Below are 21,744 nucleotides of genomic sequence, written 5' to 3' on the forward strand. Positions count from 1 at the left end.
AGACTGAGCAAGTCTAGCCAGTTCACTCTTCAGGAAGTATGTGAGGCAAACGTGTTTCATTGAAACGAGCGAATGAAGCCGTTGACAACAGGCTGCCGTAAGTCTTTTCATTACAGATAAATGTGATTTTGAATGTCCAGTGTTCATTTTGATAAGGCTAGTATTTATGAGTTTGGAAATTGTGGTTTCTTGTTCACAAGTTGTGCACCATTGTTCAATGGTAATATCTGGACTTGGAGCCTTGTGGAGCTTGTACAATAAATCGTTAAGGTAGCCTATTGCGTATGATATAGATTGTAAACATTTTAGTATTGAGAACCCTATATAGTTCAAGCGGTTTGTCAAACCCCTCCTCGAAATTGTATAGGCAACATAATTCAGGAGAGAAAGCACGTTGGAGAGTGGAAATGGCGTAAACACCTGCTGCTAGGATGAGTGTCTCTCAAGAGAGAGAGGAGGTTGCAGGTCACAGTGAGACACTCGGACCAGAGACTGCAACGCATGGCTGTGGGACCACCAAGAATGACATGGCAGACGCTGGCTCAACGTCTCACCATGATGCACGGTGAGTTCACAAAACAAACACATTGTAAAAAAAACTGACAAAGTAAGACATTTTACTGATAGAAAATTAACAGAACCAAATATATGTATTACAGTGAGTAGTAGAATGTGTATAATTTCATATATATTGAGTGTTGGGAAGGCTAATTCAGAAATTTGATTGGTTACTGTCAAATTACTCATAATCAGTGTAGTTTGGATTACGTTATTTGGATTACTTTATCAAAGCAATGTAATGCAATTATATCTGACATACACTGTAAAGCTTCACTATTCAACACACACACACACACACACGTATGTACACTTACGCTTCACTAATGTACCGGTTTAAGAATTCCACTGAATTTCATTGAATTTCAATTCTACTTCCTATCAAAATTGTAGTTCTAGGTCCTGTTTTTGACCTCAATTCAAAGTCAAGATTTGGATTGGAATTAAGGAGTCATTCTCAATTAAATCTGAATCTTGCACAAACCTGACCTTAAAACATCTGCCCCTCTGTGTTTTTAGACCACAGATGCCCAGACCTCCATCTCCAGTGCCCAGCTGTGTGTCCATGAAGAGTGATAAATCCATGGATTATCCTCCCAAATTCAGCAATGAGCCAATACCTCCAGGTCCAACGTGAGTAACACACACACACACACACACACACACACACACACACACACACACACACACACACACACACACACACACACACAATCAGATGCAGTCATTCAGTTTATAAATTATTCTGATTAGTGTTTAATATGTTCTTGTGTCTGTGTGTTTTTAGACCACAGACACACAGACCTCCATCTCCAGTGCCCAGCTGTGTGTCCATGAAGAGTGATAAATCCATGGATTATCCTCCCAAATTCAGCAATGAACCAACACCACCTGATGTAACGTGAGTAATTCACACACACACACACACACACACACACACACACACACACACACACACACACACACACACACACACACACACACACACAATCAGCTGTAGTAGTTCAGTTGATAAATTATTCTAGTGAGTGTTATATGTTTTTGTGTCTGTGTGTTTATAGACCACAGACACACAGACCTCCATCTCCAGTGCCCAGCTGTGTGTCTATGAAGAGTGATAAATCCATGGATTATCCTCCCAAATTCAGCAATGAACCAACACCACCAGGTCCAACGTGAGTAACACAGGCACACACACACACACACACACACACACACACACACACACAATCAGATGCAGTCATTCAGTTTATAAATTATTCTGATTAGTGTTTAATATGTTCTTGTGTCTTTAGACCAGAGACACACAGACCTCCATCTCCAGTGCCCAGCTGTGTGTCTATGAAGAGTGATAAATCCATGGATTATCCTCCCAAATTCAGCAATGAGCCAACACCTCCAGGTCCACCGTGAGTAACACACATAACACACACACACACACACACACACACACACACACACACACACACACACACACACACAATCAGCTGTAGTAGTTCAGTTGATAAATTATTCTGAGTAGTGTTTAAAGAGAAACTAGGCAGGTTTGGCGATTTCTTCGCTGTTTTCTCACTTTACGATTGCATGTTTCTTTGCAGAGCTTCCACTACAGCTGTAGTGTGTATATTTTACTCCTCAATCAGTCAGTCTGCCTTTTCATGAGCATGATCGCGAGTCTGCGAGACTTTCTGTTTGTCAGTGTACCGGCCTGCCAGCCCAAAGTTGCAGGGTTTTTTTTCTCAAAACTCCAGAGCTGTCCAGTTAAGGTAAACTAAGCTAAACCCCCACATAGTTCCCCTTTAACATGTTCTTGTGTCTTTAGACCACAGACACACAGACCTCCATCTCCAGTGCCCAGCTGTGTGAAGAGTGATAAATCCATGGATTATCCTCCCAAATTCAGCAGTGAGCCAACACCTCCAGGTCCAACGTGAGTAATTCATACACACACACACACACACACACACACACACACACACACACACACACAATTACATGTAGTTGTTCTGTTGATAAATTATTCTGATTAGTGTTTAATATGTTCTTGTGTCTGTGTCCTTTTTAGACCACAGACACACAGACCTCCATCTCCAGTGCCCAGCTGTGTGAAGAGTGATAAATCCATGGATTATCCTCCCAAATTCAGCAATGAGCCAACACCACCAGGTCCAACGTGAGTAATTCATACATACACGCACACAAACACACACAAAATTAGAGGTAGCTCAGTTAAGAAATTGTTCTGATTAGTGTTTAATATGTTATTGGGCATGACATACGCATGCACAGGCACACACAAAATCAAATGCAGTTGATTGCAGTTGTTCAGTTGAGAAATGACTCTGATGAGTCTTTAATATTTCTTTTGCGCTTTTAGACCAGAGACACACAGACCTCCATCTCCAGTGCCCAGTTGTGTGAAGAGTGATAAATCCATGGATTATCCTCCCAAATTCAGCAGTGAACCAACACCACCTGGTCTAACGTGAGTAACTCACACCAAATATGGGTGAATTTGGTAGATGACTTCTCAGCCACGGGGGTATATAGAGCTAGCATTTCACAACAGTACAGTCAGAGCATTGTCAAATATTTGCGTCAAATGTTTATAGACATGCAGCTCATGGCAAATGGCAACTCATCATTCTGGCGCATGATGCCATAAATGGGCGTTTTCCATTGCATGGTATCAGCTCAACTCGACTCTATTCTACTCGATTTTAGTACCAGGTGTTCATTTTCCACTGCAACAAAGTACCCCCATAAGCTAGCCGATTGCTATAGCAACGCTGAAGAAAACGACTGTAGCTTCATTAACATCGCCTTTTGGTATCGCATCAGCTCGCTTGGAACCTCAACAGAGGTGATACCAAAAATAGTACCAGGTACCAGGTACCAGTTTTTGCTAATGGAGTTGAGCTGATGCCATGCAGTGGAAAATGCCCATTAGACTGCCTACTGTACATGGAACAGGTTCTTTTACAGAAATCCAGAACATGATCCTCAAACAGAGAACAGGTTCTTCCAGAAATCCAGAACATGATTTACCAAGGGGTGGGATCTGGTTGAAGTCGCCACAGGCAAGGATTGAGATTCTGCCAAAGGGTTTCTTGCTGCCTTTGAATTTTTGCAGCTTTCAATGAGTGAGTTGGTAGCTTGATGTCTCAAGACAGATGTGTGTGCTTGTCAGTGTAATGCTCGTGCAACATTGTCAGCCAGCAGTAGGGCACTAATCGGTGCTGATCATTATTGCTTTTTATATCACATCACACTAGTCAGATCTCTACCATTGTCAGCTCATTTCATTGCTGAAGTGTTTTGTGGTTGAGGTGCGTTCTGCCCGTCGCTTCTGTCAAAAAGTAAAAAATATGCAGCTTATGCTGCACCTACGCCCCTAGCCTAGAGCAATGCAGGCGCCAGGCATCCATTTTTTTTAAATTTTTTTTTAGGGCCCGGGCTGTAAAAGCCTACATTGCATACGAGCTGTTGTCTCTGTAAGAATTATTATTAGAGGACAAGGCAGGCACAGTTTGTATTTTTTTCCTTCTAAAAGTGTTTGTGGAGCAAAAACCATGAGGCCCAATAACTTGAAAATTAAAAATATGGTCCCTCGCTACTCAGTCACCGAAACCTGAGATACTTCACCCATAGTACAGTCCGAGTCATTAGCCAAATTTAGAGACTCGTGACTTGACTTGGACTCGAGCACTGAATGACTCGGACTTGGACTCGGACTCGTACATTCAAAGCATTCAGACTCGAAAATTGAGGCGAAGACTCGACCTTGACTATGAGTTTTGTGTTTACAGTTTGCTTACCATTCATTCCTGCAGACGCCCCTGTATGAAAGTTCATAGTGGCCGCCATTAGGACTTTTTTAGTTTTTAGTTTAAAACCTTATATGCTATGCTTACTTTAGTGCGGAACTTGGACTCGACTTGACCAAAAAGTACTCGACTGGAATCAATATTGACTCGACTCGGACTTGACTCGGATGAGTAGTGGACTCGACTTGGACTCGACTCGAAATTTGTTTTTAATGACTTGGACTTGACTCGGACTCGGACACTGGAGACTCGAACCTGGACTCGGACTCGAGGCATAGTGACTTGACTACATCACTGGGTGGCGCTATAATTCAAATTTATCGTTTTGACTCTTATCTCATGAACAGTGTGGTTTAGCTTCACAATTCCTACATCATTTAAACCATTACATCTGCATCATGTTCCTACCCTGGGAATCCAGAGTTCTCACGAGAGCACAATTTGAAATGTGTCCGCAAGATACTCTGGCCACGAGCAATGATGCACGTTACGTATACCCCAACTTCCTGTGGTAACCAAAAAAGTTGTGGGCGAACTAAGCTGATGACGACAGCGCTACAACTTTCGTTTTTGGTCGTAGTGTTATCCAATTGTGTCAAAGTCCAGAATCAGTCAGAGTAAACATTGGTTGTAGTGTTTTCCAATTGTGTGCAATGAGATTTTCAAATGCATGCTTGGTGCCGCCCCTCGAGTTGGGGCATTTTCATTATTTGTGGCCAGACCCTTAAAGATTCCAGGGTCTGGTTTACTACCAGGCAATCGTATTCCCCTGGTTTGTTCTACAAATGTTATCTATTCTCACAGCAATAGTAATATGATATAAGGGCAGGAAGATGGGAAGATCATTTGACGACCGAGAGTATTCAGCTAAGTGACGCTAAACAGCAACTTACTCTCTTACTTACTCTTAGCCTCCTGGTTGAACAAAGAGGGCAACGTCAAAAGGATGAGGAGGATGAACAAGCTAGAGGTAAGCCTGTAGTCATGGATACAAGATAAACTATCGATTTACTCCATGTGTTAAAATGATACATGAGTGAAGGACAAGGCAGAGATAGTAACAGTAAAACTGTTCAAGTGACAATAATCAGGTGAAAGAAAACTGTATAATCTCTCATATATGTGGTTTGTCCAATTTAGCTCATGCAACTCTACAGAAAGCACTTGGGGAACACAAGAGCAGTATGCAGAAGCGGTTTGGGTGCATATGCGAAGGACTAGAACAGAGAGGGAGGAAAACTCCACTCAACAAGATCTACACCCAGCTCTACATCACCGAAGGAGAAAGTGACGATGTGAATAATGAGCATGAAATTATACAGATCGATAAGCTGTCCCGGAACACACTTGACACTCCCATCAACTGTAACAACATTTTCAAGGCTTTACCTGGACAAGACAGACATATCAGGGCCGTGATGACCAAGGGCATTGCTGGCATTGGAAAGACGGTGTCCGTGAATAAGTTCATTCTCGACTGGGCAGAGGGAGAAGCTAACGATGAAGTCCACCTGCTGCTTTTCCTTCCTTTCAGAGAGCTGAACTTGCTCAAAGATGACGAGTTCACTTTTCACAATCTCCTGCTGAAGTTCTACCCAGAACTGGGAGCAGTGAGTGGGACATGTTACCATGACTTGCAGGTGGTGTTCATCTTTGATGGCATAGATGAAAGTAGACTTCCGTTGAACTTTCAGACCAACAAACCTGTGAGTAACATCATGGAGACCGCAACAGTGGACACACTGGTCACCAATCTCATCAAGGGAAACCTGCTCCGTAGCGCCCTCATATGGATGACTTCACGCCCTGCAGCTGCTGGTCAAATCCCCTGTGAGTATGTTGACCGCATCACAGAAGTGCGGGGATTTGAAAAGCAGCAGAAGGAGGAATACTTCATGAAGAGAATTGATGATCAGGATCGAGCTCAGGAAATCATCAGTTACATCAAGACCAAACGGAGCCTCTACATCATGTGCCATATCCCAGTTTTCTGTTACATTGCAGCAACGGTCCTGCAGGAAATGTTGGGTCAGTACGATAGTGCAGATATACCTTCAACTCTTACAGAAATGTACATTTACTTTCTGATCATACAGCTGGAAAAGAAAAAACAAAAATATGATGGCGTGAAACCAGAGAGAAAGAACATCCTGGAGGCAAACCGGGATGCCATCTTAAAATTGGCAGAGCTGGCTTTTAAAAATCTCGAGAGGGGCACAATCCTGTTTGACGAAGATGATCTGAATGAGTGTGGCATTAACTTGGATGACGTGTCTGTGCATTCCGGTTTCTGTACAGAAATTCTGAGGGAAGAACATAAGTTTGCTTTAAGGAAGTTCTACTGCTTTGTGCATCTGAGCCTTCAGGAGTTCCTGGCTGCTTTATTTGTTTTTGTCTCTTTCATGAATGAGGACATGGCAGCACTGAAAACCTTCCTGAAGGCGAAACCCAAAAAGGTGTTCCTCTACCTCTTGCTGAAGAGTGCTGTAGAGAAGTCTCTGCAGAGCAAAAACGGACACTGGGATCTTTTCTTGCGCTTCCTTCTGGGCATCTCGCTCGAGTCCAGTCAGAAACTCCTTGGAGGCCTGCTGACACACCCGTTAACAAAGAACAGGGAGGAGAACTCCAAAAGCCTCAAATTAATCATCAAACACTTAAAAGGCGTGGACGGAAAAAACATCTCCCCTGATCGATCATCAACCTCATCAACTGCCTTTCTGAAATGAAGGACTGCTCACTTCAGGATGAACTGCAGTGTTTCATCTCCTATGAGAAACTACCAGAAACGGAGCTCTCACCAACCCACTGTTCTGCCTTAGCAGACGCCCTTCTGAAATCAGCAGATGTCTTGGACGAGTTTGACATTGACAAATACAACACCATAGACGACGGATGCCAGAGGCTTGTCCCAGTTGTGAAATGGTGCAGAAAAGCCTGGTAGGCACACGCTAATCCATATGCATGTTTCTAACTATAGTCTAAAAATAGTGTGTGTGTGTTTTTGTATTGAATGGAGCATGTACTGTAAACTGTACACTTCATTATATACTTCAGAAAAAGCTGGAAATTGTGTTAATTCCTTTTCTAACCAGTAGTGGTAATTTTGAGATCACAGATGATTGTGATGGTAGAAGAATCGGCAACAATATTTTATTTATCATGGTATACCAAGGGACAGACAGCATGGCTTCAAATGATGATCTAACAGCTGCTGTAATAGTTGGCATTTAAAGGAAAAATCCAGACGCTTTTTATAAGGATCTTATTAATTGCTAGACGTTGCCGAGTACCGTTGATAGGAAAAAAAAAACGACCAAAAATCGGTGGTACCGAACTGGAGTAGCTGCAGCTATGGCCCAGTGCTCCCAGTGAGCTACAATGATAGTTCTGGGGGCATCATCTAAACATGCCTCTTTCCTCTTAACAGTTTCATCTAAACATGCTTTTTGGCTCCAAATGTCATTTAAAGGTCTGTGCGACACGAACAGGGCCTTTAAACGAAGCATTTGTAACTCATTAAAGGGATGGTTCGAAGTCATTTCATTGGTCCTTTGCACCATGACCTCTAGCGCTTTCAGCCTAGTGCAGGAACTAATGGAACTAATGGTGTACGTCATAAATTACCCTAGTAATAATGCCTGGAGTGGAACCATACTTCTACAGTTAGTACAAGTAGAGTCTGTCCTCATAAAATGAGGCATTGGAAAGGTTGTAAGTACACCAGGAGTTTATTTAAATAACACTTACCTGATTGGTTCTACTCTCTGCTGCTACCGCTACATTTACATTATTGCCCATTTAGCTGCAGCTCTCTCCAGTTCGGTAGCACTGATTTTGGTCATGTTTTTTCTATAGACAGTACACAGCGACATCTAGCGATAAAGATCCATGTAAAAGTCAGCCGGTAGAAGGTGGTAGGAGATGGTGCTGGTCAACTTATGACCACATTCCAGAGCAGATACAGTGACATGCTGCAAAACATATTTCTCTTAACACATAGTCACACAAAGATATACTCAGAAACAGTACAGGAATGGAATGGCATGTAAAAAATGTGACATGTAAAATGTCATGTCATATGCTGATGATCTGCTTAAAACACAGTTGACCTACAATTGACCTTCAGTACTCTCATCTGGTTTAAGCAACATTAGTCTGCATTGTTTTAGACGAAAGTCACTTTGTTTTTGAGCAGCAGTAATGTCACTAACAAATTGGCCTGGGTTCTTAAACTGTGTGACTTTGGCTAAAAACATTTGCTAAACATCAGTCAACTTTAACTTTATCAGCCATCTTTGTTTTTGTAGGCTTACAGATTGCAATCTGAAGAAGGAGTCTTGTGATATTGTGGCCTCAGTCTTGCAGTCATCAACATCCCACCTGAGAGAGCTGTACCTGGATGGTAGCACCATGCCAGGCTTGGGAATGAAGGCCGTCTTTCACTCCCTTACCAATCCCAGTTGCATGCTGGAGAGACTAAGGTACTGTACACAAAGTGCTCTCTGTACCCTCTTGAAATAAGTGCCACGAATGTAGTGTTATGACGGAGTGCGTACTCCGATTCCCATAGATTCTTATCGCCACAACCGCCAGTTCCTAGTCTGGCTATCACCATACTAAGCTCAATCTTTTTAGCCTGGGGAGTCTGCACTTTATTTCTACTGCACAAGAGGCGTGATCAATGGGCATAGTTCAGATTACTTCGTACGCTTGGATATTTTTTCAACCAATCAGACTTACGATCCAGGTGTGTCTTTTGGATAAGCTAGTTTGTGATTGGGCCCAAAGGTTGTGGACAGGAAGCAGGGGAGATAGATGTGCAGGTTTCCAGCCTGGGCAATTCCCACAACTGAAGACATTATTTGAGGCCATTAGTAGGCCAATTTGACACCTTATTGGCTTGTTTGGGGAAATATAAACACAGTTCAGTGCATGGTGGACGCCCTTTTTAAAGATGTCAGTAGCCCACTGCAAAGCTAATTGGCTGAACTTAACCCTCCAAATTCCTGACCCACTGAAGATCAGATCTATAGAATCTAGGTTATAGATTGTAGCCAGTGCATTTTAATTTTGAACAGCATGTCTTAATTAATAATGTCAACAATATGTTTGTGATTCGATATCAAAAGATATTGTGTCATATACATATGAGTCATGGTATGTTTGGTATTGTCGGGGTATGCTTCGACACACTGCCTGGTATTTTGTATGTTGTTGCCATTTAAGTTTCTTATTCAAGTTTTGGTATCGATACTTTTTAAACCTAAGGCTGGCAGCTCTTAAGGACATAAGGAACTCCCACTTTGCCAGGTTCTGTGTTGTCTTTGACAATACAACATAAGACGCTACTCTGATGTCCAGTGATTGATTGACTTACATGTTTCATTGAACATCCTGCAGCCTCGTTTACTGTAAACGTGCACTCAACGGCATATTTGAACACCTGGGTTCCTCCCTTGAGTCGCTGAGACAAGACTCCCGGCTAGAGGTTCTGGATCTGAGTTCCTGCACCTCTGTCTACACGGAGTCCAACGAGGACAACATACAGATCTTAACAGCAGGACTGATGAATCCTCACTGTAAAGTCAAGAGATTGAGGTGAAGTCACTCTCAGAAATATACAGCTCTGAACAAAAATTTAAGAGACCACTACACATTTTTGCTGATGTCATCTTAAGGTTGCTGAGTGACATTGGAATGAGTTGACAGTCATATTCCAAATGAAGAGACCACTGCAAATTTCAATATGACCGTTAAGTCATTTGAATGTCTCTTAGCAACCTTAGGAAGACATCAGAAAAATATAGAAGTCTCTTCTTTTTTTTCCAGAGCTGTATACATTATTTGAATATAATATCATTAATTTATACCATAAGGACAAAACACATCAACAACAGGTCAATTAAGAGAATAACATTGGAAATACTGACTGAATGTTAAGTTTGTTGTCATGTCAAACCGACTAGCTCTCTTGCAATATACCACACTTGTGTTATTCCACATTCTTGTAATTCCACATTCTTGTAATAGCACATTGAAGCATGTACTGTATGCTGCTGAACTGAGCATGCTAAATACAAAGTTAGTTGTCAAAGTTGTAGGGGTGTTCTGTGGCTGTGCTCACACATGGCTCCTTATAAGGAATGTTCCGTAGTTATAGCAACGTAGGGTCTATTATGGGTAACGAGTTATCTCTCCACACAACCAATGCCTTGTCAGTGGTTTCAAAATAGTGATTCATTTTGATGTGATGCGATACTCCTTCCACTACAAACCATTTAGTCGTTATTGCAAAAGCATTCTAGCTCAAAATGAACATATTTCTGCTACATAATGAAAGTTTAGACTCAGTATTATCCATACATTGACCCATAGTTACAACTCTCATTCCTTTGAGCAGAGGTGTGCTGGGATCAGGTGGTACTGTAATTCAAGTGCACCAACATGACACAACACTACTTGCAGTAAACACATACCGTATATTGCATATGTGCCATTTGCTAAAAGCATTGTTCCTCTTCGCAGCCTGAGAAAGTGCAATCTTTCTTCGAGTTACTGTGAGGATTTGGCCTCCATTCTCTGCTCCTCGGCCTCAAGCCTGAAGGAGCTGGACCTGAGAAACAACGACCTGCAGGACTCAGGAGTGGAGCTTCTCGCTTCTGGACTAAAGAGCCCACAATGCACACTGGAGATACTGAGGTACACACACACACACACACACACACACAGAGAGAGAGAGAGACACACACACACACACACACACACACACACACACACAAACAAACAAACAAAATGTATCTTACTGTACCAGTACTGAAACTGCTTTCAAACTGGAGACTTTGAGGCTACCTATCTGTTCTTACTATTTCTTCTGTTATTAACATCATACTAGTATCTCCATGCAAACATCTTGTCTATTTGTTCCTGTGGCATTTGGACAGCACAAATTTATCTTTGCAGACTGTCAGCCTCCAAGCTCACCGAGGCGTCCTGGAGGTGTTTGACGTCGGTCTTCCAGGGGGAACTGGACCTGAGTGAGAACAGGCTGCTGATGTCAGAGCTGGAGCAGCTGTCGGCAGCACTGAGGAGTCCAGACTGCAGAGTGAACACACTCAGGTGTGGCCGTGTGTTATGGCACATTAACTATACTAATGGGGAACTCAGTATTTAACAATTACAATAGACAATTTGTCTTCAATCTTAAATCTCACCTTAAATTAGGGTTCTGATTTCTTAATCCAACCTTCCTTGTCTCATGTGTTTCCAGGCTGAAGCAGTGCTTTCTGAAGGATGACCACTGTAGGGTTTTGGCTTCAGTCCTCAGTTCAGATGGATCCCAGCTGAAGGAGCTGGACCTGAGTGACAACGACCTGCAGGACTCAGGAGTGGAGCTGCTCTCCTCTGGACTACAGAGCTCACAATGCACACTGGAGATACTGAGGTACACACACAAACACTCACACACACACACATGTATGCACACACACAGACAGAGACAGAGTAACATCTTCTCTCCTGCAGGTTGTCTTTCTGTGGCGTGTCTGAGAAAGGCTGTGAGTTTCTGGCTTCTGCACTGAGTGCAAACCCCTCCTACCTGAGAGAGCTGGACCTGAGTTACAATCACCCAGGAGAGGCTGGAGTCAAGCTGCTCTCTGACAGAAAAGACGACCCTGATTGCAAACTGGACACACTCAAGTAAGTGATCTGCAGATCTCAGTGTGTGTGTGTGTGTGTGTGTGTGTGTGTGTATTGTATATCCCTCATATTGTAATGTCTTGTCCTGTTCCCTCTTCATGTCCTACAGTGTCGATCATGATGCAGAGTGTTGGATGAAGTCGGGACTGAAGAAATGTAAGCACCGAGACACAAGCACACACACACACACACACTTGTGTTGTATTAAGCAGTAATATTGCTACATGTTGTGGATTACAACATTTATATCCCCTTATTCATGTGAAAACTACTCTGTTTGTGTGTTTGTGTGTGTGTGTGTGTCTGTCTCATAGACGCCTGTGAGCTCACGCTGGATCCCGACACAGCCAACTATGGGATTTCCATCTCTGAGAACCAGCAGAAGTCAACCGTTTCCCAACAGGACTACCCCGACCACCCCGACAGGATCAGGAGCTGTGAGCAAGTGCTGTGCGTGGAGCCGCTGACCGGACGCTGCTACTGGGAGGTCGAGTGGAAGGCCAACATCGTCTACGTAGGAGCGGCGTACAGGAAACGAGGGATGAAGGAGAGAGACTGTCGTCTGGGCCTCAACGACACGTCCTGGGGCCTACTGTGTCAGGATTCATCTAACCCGTTATATCGTCGCAGCTACACTGCCAGCCATGACCGCAAGGCCTCCCCCAAAGTTTCCCTTACGTTCGACTGCAACAGAGTGGGCGTGTTTCTGGACAGGGAGGCTGGCACTCTGTCTTTCTACAGCGTCTCCTCTGACACACTCACCCACCTGCACACGTTCCACCATGAATTCACTGAGGACCTGTATGCAGCGTTTGGCTTTGGTCTGTCTTTGACGGCACTTGTAACAGCTAATGCGGGCTCCATTTCCCTCTGTCGTGATTGAGATGTGTTTAACACATTGCTGCCACCTACAGGCAAAGTCAAGAACAGCAGACAACAAACTACAATGAGCAGTTTCACAATCAGTATTCCCATACAAGCCTATGTGTGGTACACATATTTTTAGGTGCACGTGTAAACTTTTTCCTTTATATTCCTAAAAAAATATTCCTCTTCTCTGTTTCCCTTTCATCAACATTGGAGACATAAATCAGATCAAAACTGATGTTGAAAATGTCACTGTCTGCCATAATGTTTGTTGGCTAGTTTGCCAGTATGTCTTGTTGAGGCCTTTTATAAATCATAATGAATGGAATGTTGGTGTAGTTTTAATGGTTAAAAGGGGGTGGAATGATTACAAGCAGTTAAAAAGTCTTAAGTGGGGTTGTGCTGGGATGTTGCCATTCAAGATGACTCATGGAATGACTCGTCCAATCAGAAATTAATAAATAGTTTGACTTTATCTAACTGTTGTAGGCCTACATTTAATACTCTTAATACTCATCATGCTTAATGTTCCAGTCCTCATGCTATTGGTTGGGGACTTCCTGTAGTGGCTGATACAGTACAGCATGCTAAATAGAACATTTTACACCAGCAGTAGCAACCACGGTAGGCTCATGAGGGGCTCGTGAGTCACTCCATAATACTATCATCATAAGCTAACTTGTGTTAAAATTTTAGCCATCTTAAAATATGTTTTGATTTTTTAGTTGTTGGGTTTTTTTTAGTTTCAAAGTTGCTATTTTCAGTTTATTAGTATTACTTCTCACACTGTTAATGATCATACTGTTCCGTAAACAAAGGGGGGAAAAAACAAAAATAAAACAAAAACTTGACAGATTTCTCCTTTAAATCTATGAACCAAACCATACATCTGAGGTGAGGTAGGTTACGATCCATCTGCCAGCCACCTAGTTTACATGATTAGCATGTTAGCAAGCAACTACCTGTAAAGCACAGTGAAGCTGCTAGTGTTGTCGCTGCCTCTTGTAGCCAGTGTGACCATTCACTGCAAAACATAAAAAGTCTTATATCTGTCTGATTGTAAGCTACAGCACTGGACGTGTCAAGACAAGCTCCGTGAGGAAAAACCAGACCATGAGGAAAATAGTCAAATTTGTTGCCTTCCATTTTCAGTGTGCGGAATTCTATGATGTTCCTTTATCCAGCCAGGGATCCGACTCCACGGTGTTCTACTGACACCCGAGCACTAGCGACCCGCCGTGCACCAGGAACGCTGCGTAGAGGGGCTCCGGGAAGACGCCGAGGAACGTGTGCAGGTGGACGGGAGTGTCCGAGGTGATGACGTAGAAGGACACGGAGCCTTCCGGACAGTCCAGGTACACCCCTACCCTGTGTGATGGAGGCGTCGGCGGCGGTAGCGTTACAAGCGTGACCTGGTTGTCGTGCCGAGCCTGGCAGCTGAACTGGTTGTGCTCCAGGATCCAAGACTTGCTACCGAAGCAGCTATAATTTCCATCCCCTTTCCCTACGATGCTTTTGTAAGTCACCCCGATGTTAGCTCCGCCTCCGAACCACTCGGCCTCCCAGTAGCAGCGGCCAGAGAGAGCTTCCTGTGCGAGCACGGCGTGGCGAGACTCTAAACGCTCTGGGTGGTCGGGATATGGAAGCGTCTCGTAGCCACACGTGGCCTTCCGGTTCCCCTCAGACAGAGAGAGATGGCTGTTCACAGTGTTTGGGTCCAGCGTGAGCTGCTGGGTATCTGTGGAAACAAAGAGTACAAGGAATAGATAACAAATACTTCCAAAAGAACGGAGGAAAGTACATTGATTTACATTGTGGTTCTAGGGCTATAGGAAACGAGGGAAGTACAGTAATTTCCTGTGTATTAGCTTTATTATGTGTAAGCCACAGAACAGTGTTTTATGTAAAACAAAATCATTTTAATACCATATTAACCTCATAGCTGAAATCAATGTATAAGCCGCGGCTAATAGTTGGGAAATTACGGTACTGCGATTTATATTGTGGTTCTATGACTGGGAAAGGAGAGAAGTACCTCGATTCACACTGGGGTTTTGGCGCTAATAAATAAGTGATTCATGCTAGATCCTTGACATTTTCAGGGTCTTCTAAATTGACCAACCGCATATTTGTCAAGCTATGACTAGCTGAAAATTGTATGTAAGAAAATTTGGAGTACATTTTGGCAACAATATCTTCACAATGAATCAAAACATACTCCTCAGACAGACCGCTGATTTGCAGGCTCTCAGTCACAGAAACTGTCGGCTTTGAGGCTGACTGTACAGTTCTAAATGTGTTTTACATGCTGCTGACATTTTCAGTATAAGTAAAAAAACACCTACATTTCCGTAATCCCGATTTCAACCAGCGAACTGCACCATGGTCAACACTGAAAAGGACACAAACAAATGTTGGCCGTTCATGAAGTACAACACTGTTTAACGATCAATCTTAACACCTTCCTACACACACACACAACACTTATTATCTATGTGTTGGCAGCTTTCTAAACCTCAAGTAATCAAGTGTGATCATGGGAATATACTGTAACAGTCCTTCAGTATGGTTAGAGACGGCATTGTCTCCTTACTTAAGAGTCTCCAGCTTGTAAAGGGGGTCTTCTCGCCTACAGAAGAGCAGTCGGGCACCTGCATCCCCTGGGTAGTTGAAGCTGAGATCCAGCTCTCTCAGGCTGAACGGGTTGGAGTCCAGAGCTTCGGCCAGATGGGCGCAACCATCTTCAGTCACGCCGCAGAATGACAGTCTGCGTTGTTTCATGGAGTCACAAAAGAAAAAGGATAGACAGCGCCAGAGGAAGGGGGGGGGGGGGGGGGGGTGTTGTTAGCTATGTAGCTAAAGCCTACACAACATGGAAATTGCTTTGTATGCTATGTAGCTAAAGCCTACACACCATGAAAATTGTGTTGTAAGCTTTGTAGCCAAAGCCTATACAACGTGGCAATTGTGTTGTTAGCTGTGTAGCCATACACAATATAGAAATAGCTACCAACCACACCGCACAAAAAATGGGTTACTGTAGCTATCAAGCTAATAACATGGAAATGGAAAAGGTGTAACTCTGTTTTATTTAACAGAGAAATATATTTTCCTCAGATTCTATGTCGATGTTTTACTTTACAGTGTAGCACACTTACCCATACACACACACACATCCAGTGATTTCATACATTGTTTTCAAGTACCTTTTACTGATCGTTTCCAACCCCATCAGCTCACCTGAGAACCTCCAGTTTGCACTGAGGGCTCCTGATTCCAGAGGAGATGGTCTTCACCCCGGTGTCCTGCAGGTCGTTGTCACTCAGGTCCAGCTCCCTCAAGCAGGACACACCTGAACCCAGGACGGAGGCCAGAGCTTCACAATGTCTGTCCCTTAGCCAGCAGTGCCTCAGACTGAGAGATGGTCAACAAGTAAAGTCATTTGTGTTTAAGTAAGTAAAGTGATTGTGATTTTGATTCTGATTATAATGAGTGGAACTGTATTTAGTCTGAAATTAGATGATTGAACTGTTGAAGCCAACCAACTGTCAGCAGTGACAATACCACTATTAATTATGACCGCCACTAGTGTAGCACCCCGAAACCCAAAAATGACAGTTTTTCCTAAATAACTGGCACTGAGGATGACAACATGTTTATGGTATGTTGGTCTCAAGAGCCCCCATCAACTTAGCTTATAACCAGTCATTTGTGATTAGCACCCCCATGGTAAAAAATTCAAATGCAATATAATATTGCTTTAATCGCTCCTATCTTCAGATGAGACCTTATTAACTGCTCCAAACTTCATGAGTATTATCAACCTGACACGACGTTCAGCGGTGTAGGCTTGACGTGCAGGATTTTAGAACGATTTTCTATCCCTGTGCGGCTGCTGCGTGACAGATGTTTCTAGTGGGCTTTGCTCCGTTAAAAACAACGGATTTCAATTTGTACGTGTCTGGTGGGCGCTGGCCTGAAGGCTACTTTTACCTGATGTTCCAGAGCTTGCACTCTGGGCTTTTGAGTGCCCTAGAGAGGAGGTCCAGGTCCTGGTCCAGTAGGCGGTTCTCACTGAGGTCCAGCTCTCTGAGGGGCGACCCTGCCGAATGCAGCACTGAGGCCACAATCTCAACGGACTGGTGTGTGAGCTCACAGCCAACCAACCTGCAAGGATGGATGGAGAGACAGATGGACAGACAGGTCGATTTAAAAACAATGGAAGGATTTTAAAGAGTGGACATCAAGTACAACAGACACAAAGACAGGCAGACGGGTTGTAGAAATAGATCCTAACATAACTTATACAGACAAACAACGTTAAAGAGGCAGATGTTGTTGCCATTGCGTTGCATTACCTATACCAGTCTTTTTAAAGCAAGTCACGTCACTCGGCAGCCATATTGGCCATGGGGTCGGGCAGCGACTTTGACCGGAACAAGACCAGGCTCTATCTAAATGAATGGGGAGAGAGCTGGATGTCCATGTTCCGAGGTGTAAGAGACATAAAAATCACATGTTTGAAATCACAATGAAAATCAGACTAAAATCGCTGAAAAGGTTTGGTGGTTTTGTATCAAATTAACACTTAAAAAGCCTTTTTCTTACTGGTAATTTTGGACTGCGCATGCTCTATTCTTCACAACGCAGCTTTCAAAAAGTGTGACCGCCGAGGATCGGCCAAATGATTGGAGCAACGGCACTGGAAGAGGCGGGACATGTGCAAACCATAGCGAACCGGTGTAAACAACCGCCATCTTTCGCGTTACGAAGTTACCCCATGCTTTTCAATGGGCGATTTTTCCAGTGTAGTGTCTCCTCATATATAAGTGTCTCTGCATATACGTTTCAACATTATCCAGCATGCTTACCGTGCCTTCCTACAGCACCTGACCATAGGAACCAGCCTCCTGTGACCCTCAGCCGATGACTTGTACTCTTTCATGTCAAACTCCTCCATGACCTCCTCGGAGAGCAACAGCATGTATGCTATAGCAGAGCATTCCCCAGGCTGGAAGAACCTCTCCGGGTGGTTCTTTGATCGCAGGTGCCGCTGGATCTCCTCGTGAAGGGTCTCGTCGTTCATTTCCGCCAGACAGTGCAGGAGGTTGATGCAGCGATCGGGGGAATGGTGGTCTCTTCCTGCATACTTGATGTAATGCATAGTTTTGCTCATGCTCTCCTGGGATTTCAGCATGGTGGGCAGTAGACCCTGGAGAAGCTTCTGATTGGACTCCAGCGAGATACCCATGAGGAAGCGGAGGAAGAGGTCCAAGTGTCCAGTCTTGCTTTCCAAAGCTCTGTCCACTGCACTGATGAGGAAGTCGTGCAAAGGCAAGTTCTCTGCCTGATGTTGTGTCTGATCATCGAGGAAAAATGACAACACGTCCATTTGTTTGTTCACATAGGAGTGGAAGACAAAGAAAGCAGAGAGGAACTCTTGAAAGCTCAAATGAACGAAACAGTACATCTTGGTCTCGAAAAATCTGGAATCTTCTTTGAGGATCTCAGTGCACATCCCAGAATACACAGAGGCTTCGCTCACATCTATTCCACACTCTTCCAGATCGTTCTCGTAAAATAGGAGATTTCCCTTCTGGAGTTGCTTGAAGGCCAACTCTGCCAATCTCACAATCATGTCTGAGTTCGACGCCAAGAGCAAAGGTCTTAGTTTTTCCTTTCCCCCACTGTACTTCTGACTCTTCATGTTGGTCTGTATGAGGAGAAAGAATATGTAAATCTCTGTGAGAGATTTAGGAATATCGTCGCCATCTTGCTTGAGGATCTCCTTCAACACTGTGCTTGTGATCCAGCAAAATACGGGAATGTGGCACATGATAAAGAGGGTCTTGGATCTCTTGAGGTGTGAGATGACTCTCGCTGCTTCGCTGGGGTCGCTGAATTTCCTTCTGAAGTACTCTTCCTTCTGTTGCTCTCCAAAACCCTGAACCTCAGTGTAGCGGTCCACATAGTCGTCAGGGATCTGACCAGCTGCCGCTGGTCTAGAGGTGATCCAGATGAATGCAGAGGAGAGGAGGTTGCCTTTGATCAGGCTGGTGATGAGTGCATCCACAGATGTTATTTTGGTGGCGTTGAGAACTGTCAGATTGCTCTGGAAATTCAGTGGAAGCCTGCTCTCATCTAGACCATCAAAGATCACCAATATCTTGAAATCCTCACAGTTCAGAGTGTCTCTCAGTGGATTTAGCTCTTGGTGGAAGCCAAAGAGCAGCTCGTGAAGGCTGTGCGGCTCATCTCTCAGTAAATTCAAGTCGCGGAAAGGAAGAAGAAGCACCATGTTCAGGTCCTGATTGGCTCTGCCCTCCGCCCAATCTAGGACAAACTTCTGGACAGACACAGTCTTCCCGATGCCGGCGATGCCCTTGGTCATCACAGTCCTGATGTGTCCCCTCTGTCCAGGTAAGGCTCTGAAGATGTCATTGCAATCAATGGGAGTGTCACACGATGTCTGTCTCCTGGCGGCCTGATCAATTTGCCAAACTTCATGCTGATTATTCACCTCGTCACGCTCTCCTTCTGTGATGTAGAGATCCGTGTAAATGCTGTCGAGTGCAGTTTTCTCCTTCTTGCGACCGAAATTCTCACATATGCACTCGACCTTCTTCAGCATTGTGGTCTTGTGTTTCTCCAAGATCTTCCGTAGTGCGGCTTCATCTGGCAGATAAAACAACAACAAAGAAGGCACCGAATGACATTTTGCAATGACATTTTTTGGTGTAACCCACTTCCAAGTTCCTCTCAAGTCAAATTGCTCTCTTTACAGAGTTTGCTACTGTAATTACAGAAGTACTGTACCTGGGGCTTTGGGTGCCTCCTTGAAACTCAGGCTTCCTATGTGGCATCCTGTTATTATTGGAGCAATGATTTGACTTCCTGTATGGGCTGTGATGTTTGCGCTCACTGAGTGGTGTGCTAGAAGGATGAGGGATGGAGAGATAGAGAGAGAAAGAGGGAAAGAAAGAGGAAGAGAGGATGCAAAAGAGAATAAGTAGGGGATGAGAGAAATGGAAAAGAGGAAGACATTCATTACTTGCATGAATTGCTGTTGAACACTATGTAATGTCAAAACTTATTTACACTGAAAGTGCCAGGCTAGTGAATAAACCTAAACAAGAAGACTCTAATTTGTTTTACATGACCTACACATGAGGCTACTTCTCTCAATGGTGCCGTGGTTGGGTCCCAGGGTTGGCCCTACATCTGTGTGACTACAATACCCTCCATGAGCACCCAAAGGGGTTCCTCGCATGTACTGAAGATGCTCCATCATGGGTGAGTGTTGGCGCACGTCCGGACTGTGATGATATGGTGCTGGGGATGTTTGCTGTAGGTACGGGAGTGGTGACTGTGTCCTGTGCAGAAGAAGAGGTCCCATGGCTGTTTGTGAATGCTGTGCAGGGTGTGAGTGTGAGCGTTGAGTTGGACAGTGTGTGTGTGGGTGTTGAGTAGGAGAGTGTGTGTGGGTGGATGGCTCGATGCAGCTGCTGATGCTGCTGCTGGTCCGAAGTCTCTTCCCACATTGAGGACAGGGCCGTTCTGGACACTGTCCCCAGTAGCTGCTGATGCATTGCCTGCAGAAACTGTGTCCACAGGTGATGACAACTTGGTCCCTCAGGACCTGCTCACACACTCCACACATGGACTGATCCTGGGTCAGATCAGCCCTCAGCTCACTGCAAGTTAAACGACACTTCAGAAACAAAGTCAAGTAATATGGCGTTTTAGCCACATGTCTTAGAAATCTAGCCTAACTAGAATTATTTAATTGGAATTGCGTTACCTTCTGTGCTACTTAGAAAACAGAATAAAATTGAATATTGTAACACTGAGAATATATAATATGCAGATGTAGGTACTGTATGCTAATGCAGAGGTACATATTCAACAACATAAGACATGTAATCTTTTATAAGCTCAGTTAGACCAAAGTGCTCATACAGTGACATGGAAAGCATTGGAGTAACTGTGAGCAATTGATTGTTAATTTTGTGTGCACTATTTCTTTGAATGAAATGTAATAAAAGCAAACAAAATGTATCTATTGTAAAGGAGCCTGTTGTGCTTACCTGTGGCCTGTAGATGGCCGCATTGCTCCATCAGTCTTTACAGTTTGTCAGATTTCAGACACCACTGTGAGCCCACCATACTGTCCTATTTTCAGCAAAACGAGGGAAGCATTCAACATGGAGACTAAACATGTTGACTAAATAGGGCTGGTTCACATGCTAACATGCTAACACTAATATCCAGAGGTTGAGAGAGCATTCTTTCTCCTTTCCAATGTGTCGTTCATGTAAGACTCTGTACAGACCATCTGATATCTGAAACATGTTGTTTCCTTCAAATTGTTGCTATAAATTAGCAGTAACATGATGGGATTAGCCAATAAATCAATTTGCATGACACCAAACTTACAGTAACACTTTTCTGCATATCCTGTTTTCATAAGATTTAGATGACAGTTACAGCTGAATCTTTCTCTATCATGCTAATCCATGCAAGCCATACAAGTTTAGGTGATTATACAAGACTCAACAATTCTGAAAGCTACTGTATGTGTTTTAAAATCGCTGACTTCCTCAGGTTTTTAACCGTGGCTGTGCAAGCAAAAACCAAGAACCCACCTTGTTTGTTTACCTTCTGTTCTGATCGCTTACTTTCAGTGAAACAGGAACAGGAAGAAGCTCATATCAGTAGCTAAACTGATTGGACTTTGACCTTTAACCCCTTCTTCATCATCATAATCCCTCCTATTTGGACTTTGTCCATCATCAAT

The 21,744-nt window shown here is 43.8% G+C and overlaps 3 protein-coding genes across 3 annotated transcripts; 2 read left to right on the plus strand and 1 right to left on the minus strand.

Annotated features, from left to right (window-relative positions):
• Positions 1 to 431: 431 nt before the first annotated feature.
• Positions 432 to 1,737, plus strand: LOC134076487 (uncharacterized). The gene is made up of 4 exons (XM_062531574.1): positions 432 to 565; positions 1,078 to 1,191; positions 1,346 to 1,459; positions 1,620 to 1,737. Exons 1-4 carry the CDS (start codon positions 432 to 434, stop codon positions 1,735 to 1,737), a joined length of 480 nt encoding a protein of 159 aa, XP_062387558.1.
• A 939-nt stretch (positions 1,738 to 2,676) lies between these two features.
• On the plus strand, positions 2,677 to 13,361 carry LOC134076497 (NACHT, LRR and PYD domains-containing protein 12-like). Its single transcript, XM_062531585.1, is given in 13 exon segments — positions 2,677 to 2,731; positions 2,936 to 3,043; positions 5,297 to 5,355; positions 5,526 to 7,076; positions 7,079 to 7,322; positions 8,693 to 8,866; positions 9,786 to 9,983; positions 10,911 to 11,084; positions 11,346 to 11,501; positions 11,653 to 11,826; positions 11,907 to 12,080; positions 12,190 to 12,236; positions 12,395 to 13,361. Coding segments are annotated over 13 exon segments (3,678 nt in total). The 5' UTR covers positions 2,677 to 2,681; the 3' UTR covers positions 12,964 to 13,361.
• A 54-nt stretch (positions 13,362 to 13,415) lies between these two features.
• LOC134082538 (NLR family CARD domain-containing protein 3-like) lies at positions 13,416 to 21,622 on the minus strand. Its single transcript, XM_062538325.1, has 10 exons — positions 21,593 to 21,622; positions 21,035 to 21,119; positions 20,112 to 20,641; positions 19,764 to 19,880; positions 17,819 to 19,622; positions 16,941 to 17,114; positions 16,188 to 16,361; positions 15,541 to 15,714; positions 15,293 to 15,339; positions 13,416 to 14,685 (listed from the first exon to the last, which is right to left on the minus strand). The coding sequence occupies exons 2-10, from the start codon at positions 21,055 to 21,057 to the stop codon at positions 14,156 to 14,158; spliced, it is 3,573 nt and encodes a 1,190-aa protein (XP_062394309.1). The 5' UTR covers positions 21,058 to 21,119; positions 21,593 to 21,622; the 3' UTR covers positions 13,416 to 14,155.
• Positions 21,623 to 21,744: the final 122 nt, after the last annotated feature.

This window comes from Sardina pilchardus, chromosome 1 (assembly GCF_963854185.1).
Source record: "Sardina pilchardus chromosome 1, fSarPil1.1, whole genome shotgun sequence".
Classification (NCBI taxonomy): Eukaryota; Metazoa; Chordata; class Actinopteri; order Clupeiformes; family Clupeidae; genus Sardina; species Sardina pilchardus.